Source organism: Pygoscelis adeliae, unplaced genomic scaffold (genome assembly GCF_000699105.1).
Source record: "Pygoscelis adeliae isolate BGI_AS28 unplaced genomic scaffold, ASM69910v1 Scaffold75, whole genome shotgun sequence".
Classification (NCBI taxonomy): Eukaryota; Metazoa; Chordata; class Aves; order Sphenisciformes; family Spheniscidae; genus Pygoscelis; species Pygoscelis adeliae.
Window position 1 is genome coordinate 3,326,473 of NW_008824772.1, and position 18,828 is coordinate 3,345,300.

Here is an 18,828-nt window from a genome sequence, read left to right on the forward strand (position 1 = left end):
GTGCTCTTTGTTCAGGTGTTTCTCAGGGCGGATTGAAGATGCTGCTCGTATTCACGGGGGGTTCGGCTGGGTAACGGTGCGGTCGAGGTTCCTGGGTAAACGTGTGTATGTGGGCTTCAGGTACTTAATTGCTCAAAGGTCAGACGCGAGGCGGGACTGCTGAGTGACAGTCTGTCTCCCGGATAAGACCGGTTTCTACGATGGCTTCCCTCAGCGGGTACGCTGCTGCAGGGCTGCCCTGCTCGCTTTTCACCAACTCGCTCAAGAAACCAAAGCCTAAGTATTAAAAGGGAAATAAAATTGAAAGAGAACTGAAAGAGAGAAAAATACGAGTGTGGTCAGACCTGGTTTCTGTACTCGCCCACACCTAGGCTGTTACGCTGGCTGATACCCTGCCCCTGAGCTCAGATGTGCCGCAGCACCTGATGTGACTCCTGTTCGCTCCCCACTCTTCGCTTGAAATTTTGCCTTTCATACTTGCCAGAAGGTTGAGGAGTCTTTTGGGAGGTCAGTGGGATGCACAGACACTGTTTTCCATGACCTAATGTACGTACGATACCACAATTGTTAATGGATTCTCAGAGTATTGCAGATTTCATTTTATCTTTAGTATTGTGCTGTAAGTACGTGAACCTTTACACAGCATGTGATTTCGCTGGTATTTCCAAATAAGTGGTCTGCTTCTGTGCTGATCTGAATTATTTCTGTGACTCGGTTGTTCAGCGATAGTAAAGATTATGCGAACAGTTATGAACCACAACTATGTATTTTCTAATCCAGGAAGGAAGGTCCAGAGGAATATGGCTCTATTTTTAACTGAACGGACTGAATTCATAAAGAGGAAATAGCTGCCAATTTGGTCAAAGAAAGCAAGCTTTTTGTAAACCTATTCATGTCGCTTCAAAATCTTACCACGTGGTCATCGTGAAAATGTAGTGCTGATCTATTTTGATCTGCTTGTGATTTTTTTTGGTTTTGTTTTTCCTTTTGAAAACAAAGAGCCTAGATAACATAAAAATTGCTTCAGTATCTAAATATGTAACCCCATTTAATGTGTGCTACTGCTGGGTTTTGTGGAGTTATCCCCATCTTGTTGCAGTTTCTCATATGCTGTTATTTGTGGCTTATTAGGTCTAAATGGCCTCTCCTGCTGCTGGAAAGCACAAGAAAAGAAAGATACAAAAAGGGGTAATGTGCTTTTAAGCTGGTAAAAGGAAGTATGAGGCCTTTTGAGCTGAATAAAGGAAATGTACTTCCTGAAAAGACTAAAAATCCAGATCTTTGAGGCTATTATCAGTGCTTGCTGTTTTTACTGACATTTTACTTCATGCTTCAAAGAATAATTCATTCAGCAGATGGGAATCGAGAATAAGGCAAGATTTGAAAGGTGCTTTTCTCTTCTGCAGTTTTGGTTATGGGCTTGCTGTGATACCAGACAAATGCCATACAAATACGTGCAATAGATTTGGGATTTTATAATTTATTTTTCTAAGTTGAGTTTGCATGTGAAGACAGAGCACTAAGAACCCTCAGGTTTTCCTTCTCCTTTCTCTCCCAAATACTATGATCTCTTAATTCTGGAATCACTATGAAACGTAAAGCATCTACTCCTTGGACACAAACAGAAACTTGAGACCAGGGGTCTCTCACAAAGAATGGATTAGCCCATAGGTTTAACATTTTAAATATTTGAAGTGTTTCAAGATTAAAGTTCAAGTGGTGTAAAGGGAGGGGTATGAGTTTCTTCTCTCGTGTTTTAAATTGTCATATGTCTTTCTCAATACCCTTTTCCACTTACATTGGGAATGTGCTCATCAAAGAAGGTTGTTTGCGTGCTCTGAAACGATAAAGCTTGGACTTCTTGGCCTCAGGTAGTTCTTGAGCTTTAAGAATGCATTTAAATTGTGAAAATGAACTCATAACTCAGTTCAGTGCAAAAGCATTCTGCAGGTAGTTATTAGTCTGTTAATTTTGGAAATTTCAAATTCTGATATTGAAGGAGTTAATGTTTTATATTAGAGATCTTGGATTGTCAGTATCTTAAATGGAGAAGTATTTATGCGTTCTTGTGAGATAATGCTGCATATCCCCTGACTAAATGACTCCGGTTTCACTAGAGTCCCTATTAAAGAATACATTAGAGATTTGTTAGAGAATCAAAAGGCTTCACTTAAAGATGTTTCCTGTAAATTGTAGTCCAGTTCAGTGGGACCTTATCAGACTGTCTTGCATTTGATAATAACCGTAATGGTTGTGTTATAGAGAGCCTTTATTTAAGAGTAAACAGGATCTGAATGCTATATATCAAGTTTCTACTTTAGGAAGGTGAGATTATATTCTTCACAATTATCTTTTTCGGAAGAGGCAAACTTGACCTGTAGGTAGGAGGAAAAACAATGTGCCTGTGTTGCAATATTCATGTGGCAGAAAACAAAAAGCATCCATTGTTGGGGATGGTGTGGGCTTTCTTTATTTATCTTTAAGAAAGAACAGAACAGTTTTTGCCTCTAGACTGTAAGTCTGCAACCAAATTCTTCTGCCTTTATATTGCAATGTCATACATACATATAACTACAGGAGTATATGACTTTTTTTAACAGTATGTGTAAAAATAATTTTTCCTGGTTTTCATGAGTACTTCAGCGTAGTATCCCAAAGCAGCTATTTTCAAACTTCAGGTCTGTTTCTTAAGGTATTAAACATGAACTGTCAAACTGGAAATGAAACAAACTCAAGAGAAGCATTGGCTGGAATTACTGCCCTGTTCAACCGCTTTTTAAATGATCCTTTCTCTAAAGTTGTTCCTGATAACGTTCATAAGCAGTATTATAAAGAGGCAGAGGGAAATAACTGAGGCTTTGCTTTACTGAGAACGTTGTCTGTGAGCAAATATGCTCCAGCGTTTGCTGCCTGGGTCTTGCAGCCCCTTGCAGTCGATACCTTGCAGAAAGGAAAGGTGCGGGTGTGTCAAATGTACAGCAAAGTTAGGTAGTGAGGTGTTTCGAGATCCTTTTCTTTAAGGTAGAGGTAAAGCCTGACTCTTCCTCTCCTGCCAAAACATACTATGGTGGTGTTATTGGTAAAAACGTGTAGGTGAAGGGGATGGGTAAAGTACTGCTAACGGTGGTGTTCTGCTAGAACTCCGGTGGAAGAAAAGCAAGTTCCAGCTGTTGTGGGAGGCCAGTAAAGCTTTCTGTTCAACAGCCGTGTTACTAACCATTTTTGTTGTTGTTTTAAATTAAATAATCAGAATTGAAGTATTTATTTAAAAAAAAAAAGTTTGAAATGTTTTGTAAGTGTGAAGTTTTCTGAAACCTGATGCTTGTCTGTTTTGCCAGCCTAAAGTTACCACACAGATGAACAAATATTTGCATCATCCCTGCACTGGCACAAACAAGGGGGGAAAACCCCCAACCCTTTGTGTAGATAACAGAGAAAGGATAGTTTTGTTAATGTCTTTATGTTCTGTATTACTGCTAATAACACTGTCTTTAAATTAGTGAGAATAAGAGGTCCTAATAAGTGGACTTTTCTGAAGTGTCTGTTCATAATTCTGTTTGAAACCTAACGTTACCCCAGGCTCTGTTGTGACTGCTTTAGAAAGATCTGGTATCTTTTCTACTAAATAAATATAAATGAAAAGGGAAAAAAAAATTAAAAGGTATCCTCTAACGGATAATTGAAGGTCCCATTAGCAGGCTACCTTCCATTATTTATAAAGTTTTAGATGATGATAATATCTTATATAGAAATTTGGAACAACAGAAATTCTAAATCTAGTACTGAAGATAAGCTTATTCCTTTGGCTTCTTTAGTTGTTGTGGGGTTTTGGTTTATTTCCTACTTCTTGTGAGACTTCCAGGGTACCACCATGGCCTTTGGAGAAAGGTAATATTCTAGATGTAATCAGTGAAAGGTTTCCCATGACTTCTGAATTTATGGAGTTGGGCAAGGGCAGTCTAATTCTGGTCACTCAACTGAGCCAACAGATGCTTTTATTTTTAAATGTTTTCCTAACTTGGAAGCAGAACTGAGTAAAGTGAATGTTCCACCTGTAGGGGATGCTGAGATGGTCTTCAGCAGCTGTTGAAGACCTGTATTCACTGGGCAACAAAATCATTTTCCAAATGCTCTGCAAGCATGTGTATACGACTACAATGTCATTATCCTCTTGGAGATGAGAGGAAGGTGTCACTTGTCACTGAATTGCCATTTTTTAACAACGTATTAACTCCCGTGGAATTACTCATTTGCTGACAACCATTTATACTCAGTGTCTGTGAATGAAATTCACATTTTTCTTATCCTTTGTATTAGTAATAGTTGAAACTGTTTTTTGAAATTGCCACAGTCTGGAGAGAGATCATGACACTGTGTTATTTTAACAGTGCTGTTAAATTTTCGTGTATCGGTTTAGAAAAAAAATTGTTTACAAATCACTTAATAAATCAGTCAAGAAAACCAAGTGTCTTATACCCCAGAAATCTGGAACTGCTTACTCAAACTATAAGATTCTGGTTGGGTTGGTTGGTTGGTTGTTTTTCTCTGGTTTGAGATCGGCCAATATTTTATGGATGTCATAAAAATAGGACTGGTTTGGACTTAAACCAGGAGGGACATGGGGGAGGACCAAAGTTTGTCCAACAAGCTCTTTGTATAAATCTAGCTAACAAAGCTGCTCTCAGTTCTGAACATACAGACGTGTTCTGTATTTGTTGCGAAGCTCTTCCTGGCCTGTTGGATACCTGACTAATTGTCAGTGCGTAGTTTTATAATAGCCTGGAGTAAACTGGAATTTATTAGTGAAGAGAATCACTTTTGTATGACAGTAGGCTGTGCTGGGATAACATGCGCGGTACTGTAGCTGGAGTAGTTCATAACTTTGATTTGACTGTCTGATTGCATATAAATGCGTGCTGTCTCTTAGAGGTTTTTATACACAGATCTAAATTGTGTAGTTTCACAGAAACAACTCAAGTGTTTGGTTTTTTAGAATAGTTAAATGCAACATTTGCATTGGCAAGTTCTTCCAAAACTTTCTCAAGTTTCATCACATTTCGTTTGGCTTGCGTAGACTGTGTTTGGTGTGATTGTTTGTTTGTTAGGTAATGTTTGAAAATTCTTAGAGAAAAAGGTGGAATGTCTATGGTAAGCCTCTTGAAATTTTTCCTCTTCGGAGTTAACCATTAGAGTCTCCTTTCATCCCGGTGTAGCTTGGATTTTAGTTACAGACAGAAGATAGCATTAGCCTCAAAGAAAAATCGAGCCATCTAACGCTCCAAACACAAATATTGCTTGCTATAAGAATTGAAAAGTCAATATTCAAGTTGGTTTAATCCGAGGTGTTATAGAACTGGAATATTGCTATATTTTCAAGAACTTCTTAAAGAAGAGTAACCCTTGGCAGCTATAATGAAGTCTGTATTTCAGGAGCAATTTGAGTCCATGTTATATAATTTAAATAGGAAATAGTTCATTCTTCATCTGCCCAAGCTGTCGGAAAAGAGGGGGGGTCTGACTTCTATATGCAAAGTCTTGTTTAAAGTTAACCATCCACTGTGACAGGCAGTCACAGGAATTTATTTAACATATGTTTCTGTTAAGAGCACTTATCTGGGAGAACTTGCAATTTAAATAACAGTTACTTTTAACATGCCTGTACTTATAATTTTTAACACTACTAGGTTGGAGGTATTCCTTCATGACACTCCAAAGAGATTGTTTAGTAACTTTCCTAAAAATACCTCTTAATTATTCAACAGGTTCATGAACCACCCAGCTCCAGCAAACAGCCGCTACAAACCCACTTGCTATGAACATGCTGCTAACTGTTACACACATGCAGTAAGTAGTACATTTCCTTTTTTTTTTAATTTTTTTTTTAAACCAGATGTTTTGGTAAATTTTTGTGGGTTTGGATGGCTAAATGCTTACCTTTGCCCAAGTGTATTCATATTTACAACCTCTCTGGTTTTGTTATATAAGCTTCAGCTATAACAGTCCAGAAAATGTAATGTTAATTAGATGGCTGGTAATTGCTAGTCCTTGTTCGGAATCTCTAGGACCTCCAGATGCTTCATAAGATTCCTTTTCACCAAAGTTAGTTACGTGTCTTTAGATGTTTTTCCTCTGTCCCAGTCGAAGGATGACTATGGTAAAGTGAATATAGGTCTATACTAGTTAGTATTGCAAGGCAGATTTCCCAGCACTGTGCTCGTACGGTATTGTGCGAGTTGTGTACTGGAAGTATACGAAAGGTTTATTCACGTCAGAAGTGGAAGGCTTCATAAGACTGTGGGTATTAGCCAGAAGAGCTAGAATGGCTTAGTTCTGATACTTCCTATCTATGAATTGATTCTTCAAGAAACCTCCTATTTTGAAAGAGGCACTAATAATGCTGACAGCCCTACTAAAAATCCTAGTCTGTCCTTATTTTCATAATGTATGGACCCATACTAGATTTGAATATAAGATATACACAAAACAATGAAAACAGTCCTTTTTTTTTTTTTTTTAATTGGGAAGTTTAATTTGCTGTCTGGCACTTTAAAAAGGACTTAAAAATGTGTGTGTTTGTTTTTTAAGATAGCATTTGCCCTTTTATAAAAAGAGCTTGTGCTTCTCCTCAATCCCTTGTTTAACTCCGAACATCTGAAGTATGTTTGACTTTGTCCTCAGTCTCTTGTCTGAGTGAGCTATAGATATGGATGCTCAAGGTGGTGCATGGGACTCTTCCCTTCTAGAAAGAGCTCTGTTCTTCAAGATCCTTCATGTGTGTTTTACAGATAACCAGCATGCAGCTCTGTGTTGCTGGTAAAAACAGTCACCTTGGTTTACGTATAGAAAAGCTAACTGAAGCGTACGTGGTTTTAAGACAAGGGTCTCATGTACAGCGTTATGTAAATATATGCTTATTTGTCTAGAGAATGAAGCAACATTCTGTTAGTTAGCACAAATATGTAGTTTATCTCATAATCCTTGTACAAATCTTGTTTATTCTGGCCAAGAAGTTAGATTTCAAAATATCTGGCAGAAGTTGCTGTGCTCCTTAGCAATTCTAGCCTTCATCTGGTTGAAAAACAGGCATGTCTTATTCCTGCCTGTTAGCAGTAGGTTACAGCCGAGATGTCACATCAGTATTTTCTGGTACGTTACAGTTTCTGGTGAAGCTGTCTAATTACTTTCTGAACAGTCAATCTACGTGCTGAAACCTACCATGAACTGTTAGCAGCTTGGGGATATGCAATGTTAACATACCCTTTGGAAGAAAATAAAGTGTAGTGCAAAAGAGGGGTTGTTACTCCTTAAATAAAATTGTATGCAATAAATAACTTTTAATCAAAATTTAAAGCCTTGAAATAGGAATCTAATCTGGGAAAGCACAGTGGATTATACAGAAAAAGCTGGGGGGGATGCTTGTTTCTCCTCTGTGTTACAGACTGTTTCACCAAATGTTAGAAGGTCAAGTGGTTGAGTCTTTGCTGCTAGATTACAGGCTGAGTTTTCAATTAGACAGTGACATAATTTCTACAAAACAGAGTTTAGCAATGGTTCTCCGTATATTTTTTCAAAGCTTTCATAATTTAGGAAGTAGTCAACTTATATTTTACGAGCGTGGCTGCGCTACTCAGTAGGTATCCTGTCTGTTTTTTGACTTAAAAATACACAGTAGTCAGTTTAGGCACTGGCTTCAGAAAAACCCCAGAACAATTAATAAATGGGGATACAGAATCCCATGCATAGCTTTTTGTTACAATACTTAAAAGCTAACTTTGTGTAGCATAGTAAGGTATCTTCAAATTTCTAACTAGTAAGGCTATTTAAAATGTCTTGATTTTTTTTTTTTTTAAGATTTAAATGAAGCACTGACTTGTCTTTAGACACTAAGAGACAGGAAGGGCAGCTAAGTAGTTGAATACAGAGACAGAAAAGACTGCACTCTGTGTTTAGAGGAACAGGAAGGAAACAGTGTATGAGAGAGGCAGGAGTCGTAAGAATTTGAGTTGTAAGGTAAGCTAAATCTAAGGGTGGGATGGCTCTTTCATCGTGAAACCTTCTAGTGTACATAAGGTTTATCAGACAAAAGATATGCCCTGTTGTATTAAAACCTCAGAGTTTAGGCATGGCTTGCTTTATACTGCTCTAAAAGTTTCTTCCAACTGCCTTAAAAGGAGGAACTATTCTTAAAATAAGTTACAGTCTCTCTATTCCAGTCTTGGGTTGTGCAGTGCATGGAAAAAAGGAGAAAGAAGTATAAATATTTCAAAAACAAGGCTTGGAGCATTTACCAGGCCACTTGAGCATGGAAGAAGGGGTCGTGAACATTTCAGAAGGGCTCTTACGATGAAAACGTTTCCGTTCTACCCGGCTGATACTAGCAGTTTCTCCGCTCTCTGTGTATTGCGCAACCCAAGTTGCCGGTAGGCTTCCCACTCCACGGTGCTTGTCTCCTTATTTGAGAAGAGAAAACTCTTGGGTAGGGAGACGCTGTACCTGGCTTCAGGGCTGCACTCCTGGAGCAGGCCGCTTGAGAGGACACAGTCCTTCATGGTTCCCTCTAAGTGCCGCAGGTGAATTTGGCTGCTTCGTTGATCTTCCCGTTGCCTCCCTTTCCAAAGAGGAAGTGTAGGGACCATCTTTGTGCTGTTAGTGTTTCCCTCTAAACGAAAGGCAGATGAGGTCGCAACAATAGCACCGTGCTTTGCTACAGTGGCTTGTGCATCCACGGTCACTGGTGCTGACTACATGACGTGCAGAGCCTTGTGTGGAAAGAAAATAACTTAATTTGGTATGAATGTTATATACAAAAGCAAAGTTTTAAACAGATTTTTAAACCTCTCTATGGGAGAGACTGTCTACGGAAATACGGAAAGAATACAGATAAAATACTGACCGACGTACCAGTATTGTAGGCAACCCCAAATAGATGGAAGGTACCAGATACTTTGCTCTGAGTTAGTAACCAGAGAGTTTAATTTCCCTGAAGTATGCCTGATCAGGTTTACAACTTACTGTTTCAGCATTTTTCTTTGTGTCTTCAGGCTTTTTGCAGTGGCTGCTATTTGTGACAGTAGGGGCTGTGGTAGTTGGTTTCCCAAAATACATCACGTGGGGATTGTGCCCAAGTCTCCTCTTAAAGATTCCCGCCTATAGCTGTAAATAAATAAATACATTTTAATCCTTTGTCTGTCGTCTTATCGGAAAGGGGTTTGTAGCTTCGTGCTCTCAATTTGTTCTGTCATTTCTCTAGAAAACTTCATGAAACTGTTGCCTACTCTCTTGTTCTGTAAATCTCTCTACCAGCCCCATTTCTGTTTTAGCAAGTATTAATGGAGGTGCTAAAATTAGTAAATTGGAGCATCACAGGTCTGGTTTTGTTCATAGTACATTAAATCAGTGGGTTTGACGATATTCATTTGGAAGAGTTGCACTTCATGATGAAATAAGCAAAGCTTTGTGTGACTTGTAGCTAGTTTTATTACTAGGAATGTTGGCAACTTAGAAATGCTGTGTCATAGCTGTAAAATGACGCAGCACAATCACAGTCATTCTATTAGTTCTGATTCTTTGACTACTTTTTTGGTAAATACCCCTTCTTTTAAAGGACTGATTGATTGCTTCTCCGTTCTGAAGATTAAAATGCGGTTCTTGCACTAGAGATTTTTTTTCAAATGAACATGGGAAAATCTGTCTTGTTTTCTTGACTGGAGTGTTAGATTTCTTTTTTAAGATGGATGTTAGATATAATGAAGTCCATTGTATCGTATGTTATCTGGTACGGCATTAGTATCTAAAGAACTTTTATCCAGTTGGCTGGAACAGCAGGGTCTCATTTCTGGATTTTGTCTCTAATCTAGCTATTTTTGGTCAGAAAAAGAGTAATAAAACATCTCTTGTTTAGTCTAACTGTTCCCATGATGCTTATCAGGCACAGAGGGAAAGTGTTTCCAAATAGAATACTTAGGAAAAAAAAAACAATAAATCCTTCTCATGTTAGTATAGTGCTGTTCCCTGTGAGAAGTAGAATCGTTCTTCAGAGCCAGGACAAGGCAGAAAAGAGATTAATTCAGCTCTTCATCCGTGTACTCATTTGTAGCTGTATTCTTCATTCTGAAGGTGCAAAGAAAGAGGTGGTAAGAGAATTGCTTATTTGTTTTAACCCTGTAACTTTATATACAATAATTACTGGAAAAAGTGATTGGCAGCAAACTCGGTGTTGGCCCATTTGAGCGTTACACATCATAGCTTAACTTGTGAAGTATTTATTTTAGTAGACTAGTGAAAAGCTGGGATATCTGTGTAAGAAAGGCAAGTTGTTCTGTGTAATATCTAAATCTAGTTTCCGAAGTGGTCTTCCTTACTATAAAATGGTCTCAATCAGAGCTCCAGGCAGAATCTCGGGCCAGCTCAAACCCAGGCTTTTAGTAAGGAATTAGTAGGGATTTGCTGTTTTACCTAGTTACTTGGTGTTCATGGCACTTGCGGGTACGTAATCTCTCTGAAACCTTTTAGTTCTCTGTCAAGTATAGTCAAAACTGAAATTTGCATCAGAAATTGGGGAGGAAGCTGATGAACGTGGATACAGCATGACTGCACAGCTTAAAGAAACACAGCTAAAAAAATTACTTCTGGAGCTTGGCATCTTCCTGTCTCCTGCAAAAACTAAATGAAACAACTGCCGCATCTAATCAGTTCCTTGCTGTCTCGAGGGCTTCAGCCACACTTTAAACTGTATGCCATATGTGGAAAACAGGAGGGCCTAATCTCCTGAGGGGTGAAACACTTTAACCTTTCTTGAATTTGGGGGATATCCAGGATATGTGTATGGAAATTTATGGTTTGTGATAAACGAGAAGCCAGACTGGCAGACTATTTTTGGCCCTAAAGTGCATGAGGTCAGCTTCCATAGTCTCGTTACAAAAGTCGGAAAGTGTTTTCACCTCTGGTCCAAATGCTGTGGATATAGGAATGCCATACTTTTCATTTCCATGGCTCTACAGCTTTTGGCATAAATGTACTAAATTTTGCAAGAAGGAAGAAAATATAATGGTAATGAAGCTACAGTTGATGTACTTCAAAAGCCAGAAGTAAAAGCCACGTTTTTGGGGGTTTTGTTTCTTTTTTTTTTTTTAACTCTCTGGATTAACACTACTTTTCAGGTTCAGTCGGTATACTCTGCATCTTCTGCACTGTAGCTGTGATCAGAGCCTCAATTTCTTCTACTCTGTACGCAGATAAAGGACAAAGACAGTGCAGGCTGGACCAGAACTTTGCACTCTAAGCTATCAAACCTGTAATGCAAAGCAGAGTTGCCAGATTTGTTTAAACATTACTTGTTCCTAGCTTTATTGTTTAGCATGTGAGACTTGGGTTAAACTACGAAGTATTTAACCTATGAAGCTTGCTTACAATTCAAGTGAACAAATTAACATCTTCAGACACGCCTAGGGTCTGGAAGAGAACTTGTGCGGCCTTTTTAACTTAGAAGGCTGACAAAGATACGCCTTCCTAGTGGAAGGAGACTGGTAGAAATGTCTCAGCCAGCAGGTTCTTTTCTTTAAATACTTGTTGGACGTGCTTTTTTGCCCCCCCCCTTTGTTTTTTTCTGAATGAGACAAAGGTACGTGATGTAACTTATTGTAGAAAGGAGTGTAGTTTTAAATGTATATGAAGCCCACTTCTTAGATACTTCATGTGAGCACGCTAATTCCATCATGATGTTCCAACAGTGGTTGTTTTGGAAGACCTGAATTAAAGCTGCTTGAGAGGGAGGTGGTAAGGAAGACGGACTTGGATACACTGCATTAAAAGAACATCAGCTTTATGCATTAAGAATCTACTCATAAAAGAAGTTTGCAGCTAATTTATTTACGATATCTAAAATCCAAGTTCTGCAAAGCCTTTGCTTAATTCTCGTCTTCTACTTAACTGCATACTTCTGCAGTTATGCTTTGTTCTGCAAAATGCTTTATTTTTTCATTTGGGATTTTTTCATTTGGGATTTAAGTTTATTTTGTTTTGTTTGTTTGTTTGTTTGGGATTTATTTATTTATTTGGGATTTAAGTTTATTTTGATCTATCCTGTGCTCTGCCTCTGTGCACAAGAGGTGGTTTGGATCCAAGCCTAGGGTAAGATCAAAACTTTTTTAAAACACAAAGCAGAATGTGAAAATAAAAACACTACTAAGACTTAGCAAATTCTTTTGTTTGGCTGATTGTGTGTCGTGGCTAGAGGAGCTAGTCTAATACCATGTGAGGAGAAATTTAGTACAAACGGATATAACCTACGTGTCTGAGACATTGTCGAAGTTTTGACGGTTGTGTGTCAACATACACCTAAATGAAAAACTTGCTCCTGTTAGGAGCATGCCATCAAATGTCGTACATATGGTCTTATATGGCATGCTGCGGTGTTATCTGCCCTGCTGTTGCTGTACTGTGGGAGGTACTAGGTTGGCTGCGATTAAAGACTTAACAATGGCCTTTTGTTTTCGTAGTTCCTCATTGTTCCTGCGATTGTGGGCAGTGCCCTTCTCCACCGGCTTTCTGATGACCGATGGGAAAAGATAACAGCATGGATGTATGGCATGGGGCTCTGTGCGCTCTTCATCGTCTCCACAGTGTTTCATATCGTTTCTTGGAAAAAGAGTCACTTAAGGTATCACTATAAGATGTATAAGATGTTTTATTTTCATGTTCTGTGATGATTCTCTGTTGTGTTTCTCAGTTAAAAACATGATTTTGCAGAAGTCTGGAGTGGTACCTTGCACTGAATCATGAAAAAACTCCTTTGATTCTGTTGGAAGAAATAGCGAGCCAAGCTCATACACAAACAAACTTTAATGTCTGCTGCTTTTTCGCAAGGAAAACAAGTGTTTTTCTAGGCCGTAGTGGCTCTTAATCCAGAAGTTGAATGGGAAAAACCTAATCTAAGTGCATGGTGGATGTAATTCCATTGCAGAAATGAGAATGCTGTCTGGGACTATGGCATGCTCAAATACTTTGACGAACACTGAGCTTGCCAAGAGAATTGTAATACAATACACAGTTAACTAGCAGAAAGCCTCCTTGGGAGCAAGGCAGCAATAGCAAAACTAAGATGTGATTTTTTTATTTATGTATTTTTTAGTTGTTGTTGTTTTTTCCTCCCATTATGACCTCTGTATAATTCTGGGCCGTAAATTGGATTTAACCAGTAGTCACTAAATAGTAACGGTTTCTGGATTAGACGGAGTTGATGTGACAACTTTCTGCCTCCTTGCCAAAGAGCAGGATGCATGATGGGGTGGAGACGGGGAGAGGAATGGAGGAGTGCTCGCCTCCTACGTGTCTCGCTTATGACCTCCTGAAGTTGAAGGCAGCTGAACAGTCTTCCAAACGGTTGTAAGAGGTTATGGAGCTGATGGTATTTTCCCCAAAGTAATTCTAAAGTGTGTGAGGAGACTGAGATGATACAAAAGTCTTCCCAAAATCTGTCTTGGTGACTTGTTCTCTCTCTTACTAGGACAATGGAGCATTGCTTTCACATGTGTGACAGAATGATGATCTATGTCTTTATTGCGGCATCATATGCACCATGGTAAGAAATCTGAAGCGCAGCTTCAGGATTAAAGCTTTTTCCGTTGTGAACAGTTTATCTTTGCGGCTTTCCAAAATCTGTAGGAATCTTCTTAGATGCAATTGACCACATTCTGCATTGTGAAATGCAACATAATGTAATCTCCTGGGATTTGCTGAACAGGAAGTAATACTAGAAAACAGCAGAGAGTAATTTATCTATGTTCCACATACCCCAGTTTATGCTTCCCTCACATCAATGCAAACACACCTTCTGCTTCTCTATGTATAGAATGTCCAAGTATCTTCTCCCCCATCATGCCTAAGTTAGAGCTCTGAATACTTATTTATTTTTATCAAGTTCTACTACTCGTGTGTCAGTATGGTCCATTCATTCATCACTTTGGTCTCTTGAAATCTTTGTACCTCCAGGTTAAATCTACGTGAGCTTGGACCTCTGGCTTCTCACATGCGTTGGTTTATCTGGCTGATGGCTGCTGGAGGAACCATTTATGTATTTCTCTACCATGAAAAGTAGGAATTATTCCTTGCATTTAACCTTAAACTGAAAGTAAAAGGTGGGGGCTTTCTTGCTTTCTGAGTGTTCCTATCCAGCCTTTCACACATTGAAATATGAGCTTTGAAACAGTGGAAATATGTGATGAGAATGATGCAAACTTATATCTTGTCAGAAAATAATTGTAGTCACCCTGTCATAACATGTCTTTAGGCTATATTGCTGTCTTCTCTTAAAGGGGTGGGAGGGAAGTATCCACTTTTAAAACTTTAACTTTTGCTACAAGAAAGCAGGGGTGAGAGTGGGTAGGGTAAGAAACCGGTTGAAATGATGGCTTTCTTACGCCCCTAATTTATGTAGCATTGTGTATAGATTATATTGCAGCATTATATTGTTTATATATACTGATGCATATTGACTCCTGCTACCTTCTTGTTTTTGTTTTGAGATGTGAGTCCTTGAGTTTCAGATCTGAAGTCTTGAGCCTGCTTTCATTACTTATCCTCAGGGAGCAAGACCCATCTTTTTTGTTTTGGAGATGAGCTACTGAGGTTCTTGTCAAATAAGTTGTCTCAATGTTTTATTCTCGCTAGTACTTAACGCAAATGAATGCATCTAGGCAGTATTTAGAGAAGAAGGTATTGCCTGCAACTGTACAATGCAGAGATAAATACTAGCTTTATTTTTGTCATAAAACAATGGTTATCTATCTGCATAGAAAGCTTTTTGACTAGTTTAATGGACCCATGCTAACGTAAAACTTAAAGTATTTTTTTTTTACTGTTGAAGAAAATGTTCATCCTCTTGTACACCTCCTTAAATGACTCAAATCGTTCCTTTTTAGGTATAAGATTGTTGAACTTTTTTTCTATTTAGCGATGGGATTTTCTCCTGCTCTGGTAGTGACGTCCATGGTAAGGAATGTAACTATTAACATTACAAACACACAAGCTTTCCTTTTATAACTAGCATAAGTTCTAGTGCAGCTCTCTTTCTTCTGAAAAGATGTTAACTTTAGTCCACGATAATTGTAAATGTTCTCTGCAGAAGAGCCAAATATAGTCAGTTATATTGTGGGTTTATAGTTTACATTCAACAAAACAAGGTAGCATTTCAATGAATCTGGGCTGCAGGGTCTAGAGAAAACGAGCTTAGGCTCCGAACTTCACTTCTGAAAGACCCTCACTTCTGAAAGGATATTGGATGTAACAATTCAATTACTTCCATTTTAGTAAAAACGATAAAGATGTGGAGTACCTTAGCCTGTCAAGGAATGTTTCTAGATTTTTACTATTTATGAACTTACTTAATGCCCGCTTACAAATTAGGAAAGAAGCTTTTTCTTTAGGAAAGTGGAATGGACTTCTGATAACATGATGTCCTTTTTCTTGGTATATGTCAGAGCTCTCTGGAAAATCTAATCAATTAATTCTGTGGTCTGGACCAAGGTGGAGGAAGTAAATTGATTCTTGCCCCTTTCAAAATTACTTAGGGGCAACAAAGCCAGAAGATTTTGTCTCTTATTGGAGGCTTCTTTTTATCAGTGAAGCAGGGAAAAATTCAAAAGTTGAGAAGTCGTCGAACTGTATCAAACTGATGCACAGTATCTGGGGTACTTGATCTCTCAGCAGTTGGCCTTTTTTTTTTTTTTTAAAAAAGGTTTCTTGGTGCATCTCTAAAGCATCCTACTCCATCTTGTCCATCTCAAAACTTTGACTATTTACTTATAGTTACACATTTTAAATAACTTTGAATAACCCTCTCTGCTGCTAATATAAATCTGACACCTCTACAAGGTAATGCCAGTTACAGTACTTAACTGTTCCACATGAATGCTGTGCTATACCAAAACCTTGCTGGATGCTTCATCCAACTAGCAGGAGTTGCGTTAAACTCACTCTTGCACACAGTAACGTGGTTTTCTTTTTCTCCATGTTTGTCTGCTCTGCTAAGGAGCATGAAGCAAAACATCAGACTTGTCTTAATTCTTGAGTTATGCCTCTATTACTTGTATTGAGACATATTATATAAATGTATTATTATATATTTCACAAAGTCTGATCTCAGTATTTATATACTGGTTTTCTCACTTGTCCATCTCTCATATCCAAGATGTTCTGAGTTATGACAGCCAGCTTTTTGGGGGAGCGGGGGGACATGACACTTTGTATTTTGTGCATAAAATACCTTTCCCCTCCTCTACACCCCACCCCTAATCTTTCCTTGTCAATTGACAGAGCAACACCGATGGACTTCAGGAGGTTGCATGGGGAGGCTTGATATATTGTCTGGGTGTGGTGTTCTTCAAGAGCGATGGAGTCATTCCGTTCGCCCATGCCATCTGGCACATATTTGTGGCCACAGCAGCTGCCGTTCATTACTATGCCATTTGGAAGTACCTTTACAGAAGTCCCGCAGACATAATTCGTCACTTATGATATACATATGTAAAAAAAAAATTAATCTGCACTTGGCCTCTGTAACAGTATTATTTGACTTAAGGAATTCAAGGAAATTGGAAAATTGCACAGAAAAACTGCACTGACTTTGGTAGTTCTCTGAACACAATTACTGTGAACTGATGTTGTATGTGTCCTGCAATTGCCCATCAAATGGCAAGTGCTGTAAATAACCAAGATACTGTACTGCAGTACGACGAGTCCATTCCATGTTAGTAGAACTGGCTACCTGATGTTTACAAAAAAATTTTGTATTCTAGTTTAATTTTACAATTTTTAACTACGTGAATTTTTCTAAATTAGTGATTCAAATGGTGAAGTCAGTGCAATAGCGAAAATGTAACTCTCTTAATTTGACATAGGTTTCTATCACCTTTCCACTAGTCATTTATTAAACATGAATCACAGACAAATAATCTACTTTTACCACCCATTATCTTGGTATAATACGACTTTTATAGAAACTTTTTGTGTTTTTTGTAAACTTGAAAAGTACATTTATTGAACTGAAAACACACAACTGTCATCTATGCAGTTACTCATGTTGGAAATCTTGCAAGAAATGGTTACATTCCACATACTGTACTGACAAGCAAACGTTGTACCTCTTCCAAAGGTTGTGTTACAGGTGTAATAACCACTTTTACGAACTAAAATCCAAATGTGATTCTGCTGAGTTTTAACATGATAGTATTCTGCTCATCTATAACACCACTTAAACAGCACCTTAATTTGGCTTCATCCGAGAGGGAAATGAAGTGCTTTCAAAGAAATGGTTAAGACGAGTTTCTCCTCGAGATTTCCCAACACTACTCCGTGCTGCCCAGCCAGGCAGCAGTTCGGGTGAAAGCTGACTTTCCAAAGGTTGGCAGAATTAAGGAAGGTGGACAGCTAATATCCCCCAATCCGGACCAGAGAGTCAGTCATTTCTCCAGAATACGTATACACATATCGGTGCTGTAAAACTAAGGCATGGATTTTCAAAGGGATTTAAATTTTAAATTGGGAAATCCTGGTCAGAGCAGCAGGTACAGAGCGATTGCTGACCACTTTGCATTCATGGTTACTGGTTCTTCACAAGCACAGCCTTTCGGGGAGAAGAGCTTGAAGAACTCGATACGGTGTCGCTTGCCATTCTGGGACTTACACAGAGTAAAACTGGTCTTTAATTGTATCGCTGTCTTTCTGTGCAGGAAAACCAAATGTGGTAGCAAGTCATGATTGTACAACACGTGCATTAAATGACCAGATACAGAAGAGTCATTGTGATACTCTTTGTCCAATAATTGTATCCTGTCCCACTATATAATGAATGTCTTATATTAAGATTGACTTTATCCTTTTTCTAATTTACTCAGTTTTTCATGTCAGTATTTAAAAACAAAACCAAAACGTGTTGCCTTTTTCAGATTTTGTTCTGGATATTGCCTGTCTGCAAACAATAAGTAGCAAGATAGGGAAGTTTTTCAAGGTACCGTTTAATATTGCACCTAGATTTGCCAGTGGGTCGCATATTTTAGAATATATACATTTGTATATGGAATTTACGAGAGGGACAAACTTTAAATTCAAGGCATTGAAGACGACTTGCTGTGCGGTGCTTGCAGGTGATTGGAGAAAGGGCACCACTACAGCAGGCTAGTTAACTGCCCCAAAAGAGAACAAAAGGAACAGCTGGGCAGGTAATTCCTAGTACAACAGTCTCGCACATCTGGATGCCTCAGTTTTTTAACATTGTGTCTATTTTAATATTTTCCACTTTTTTGCGAGGTCATATATTTTGTTTAAACGCAGTACTGTTAAAACCACTAAAATACACGTAAAAGTTTTCTGTAGTCAAAAGTGAAACTATTGCTTGAATATGTTTGTTTTAATTTTAAGTTAATTTTTCATGGAATTGCTTTTTGGAGTGTTTGAAATGGTTTTTAAAAAAATTCAATTCGCCAAAAATATTTTGAATTACTGTATTCTAGTCAATATGATATTGAATGTACTAGACTAACAATAAACATTTTGTGCAATTTGGAAACCGTTGTATTCTTGCTGGTTGTTTCTCTGCCCCCCCCTGTAGGAAAGTAAGGGACTAACACCGTTGCCACTCTTGACACGAGAGACCCAGAGTTGAACCTGATGACCCTCAGGCTTGCTCAGTCAGCTTGTTAAATAAAAATAATAGGAAAGATTACAATCCAAATTATTCAATTTGTGGTATGGAAAAGGGTATGTTTATGTATAAATTTTGGTCAATATCGGGAACTTGCTACTTTCCCTTTTGCTGTTCTGGATCAATTTTCT

At 38.3% G+C, this 18,828-nt stretch overlaps 1 protein-coding gene across 1 annotated transcript in view; it reads left to right on the forward strand.

The window, feature by feature from the left end:
* MMD (monocyte to macrophage differentiation-associated) overlaps positions 1-18,562 on the forward strand; it is a 21,547-nt gene extending 2,985 nt beyond the window's left edge. Inside the window, exons 3-9 of the mRNA XM_009323796.1 lie at positions 16-120; positions 5,763-5,844; positions 12,498-12,658; positions 13,505-13,579; positions 13,990-14,091; positions 14,919-14,988; positions 16,312-18,562. Of these exons, the coding sequence (XP_009322071.1) occupies positions 16-120; positions 5,763-5,844; positions 12,498-12,658; positions 13,505-13,579; positions 13,990-14,091; positions 14,919-14,988; positions 16,312-16,512 (796 nt within the window). The 3' untranslated portion in view covers positions 16,513-18,562. The remainder of the gene's footprint in view (positions 1-15; positions 121-5,762; positions 5,845-12,497; positions 12,659-13,504; positions 13,580-13,989; positions 14,092-14,918; positions 14,989-16,311) is intronic.
* The last annotated feature ends 266 nt before the right edge of the window (positions 18,563-18,828 follow it).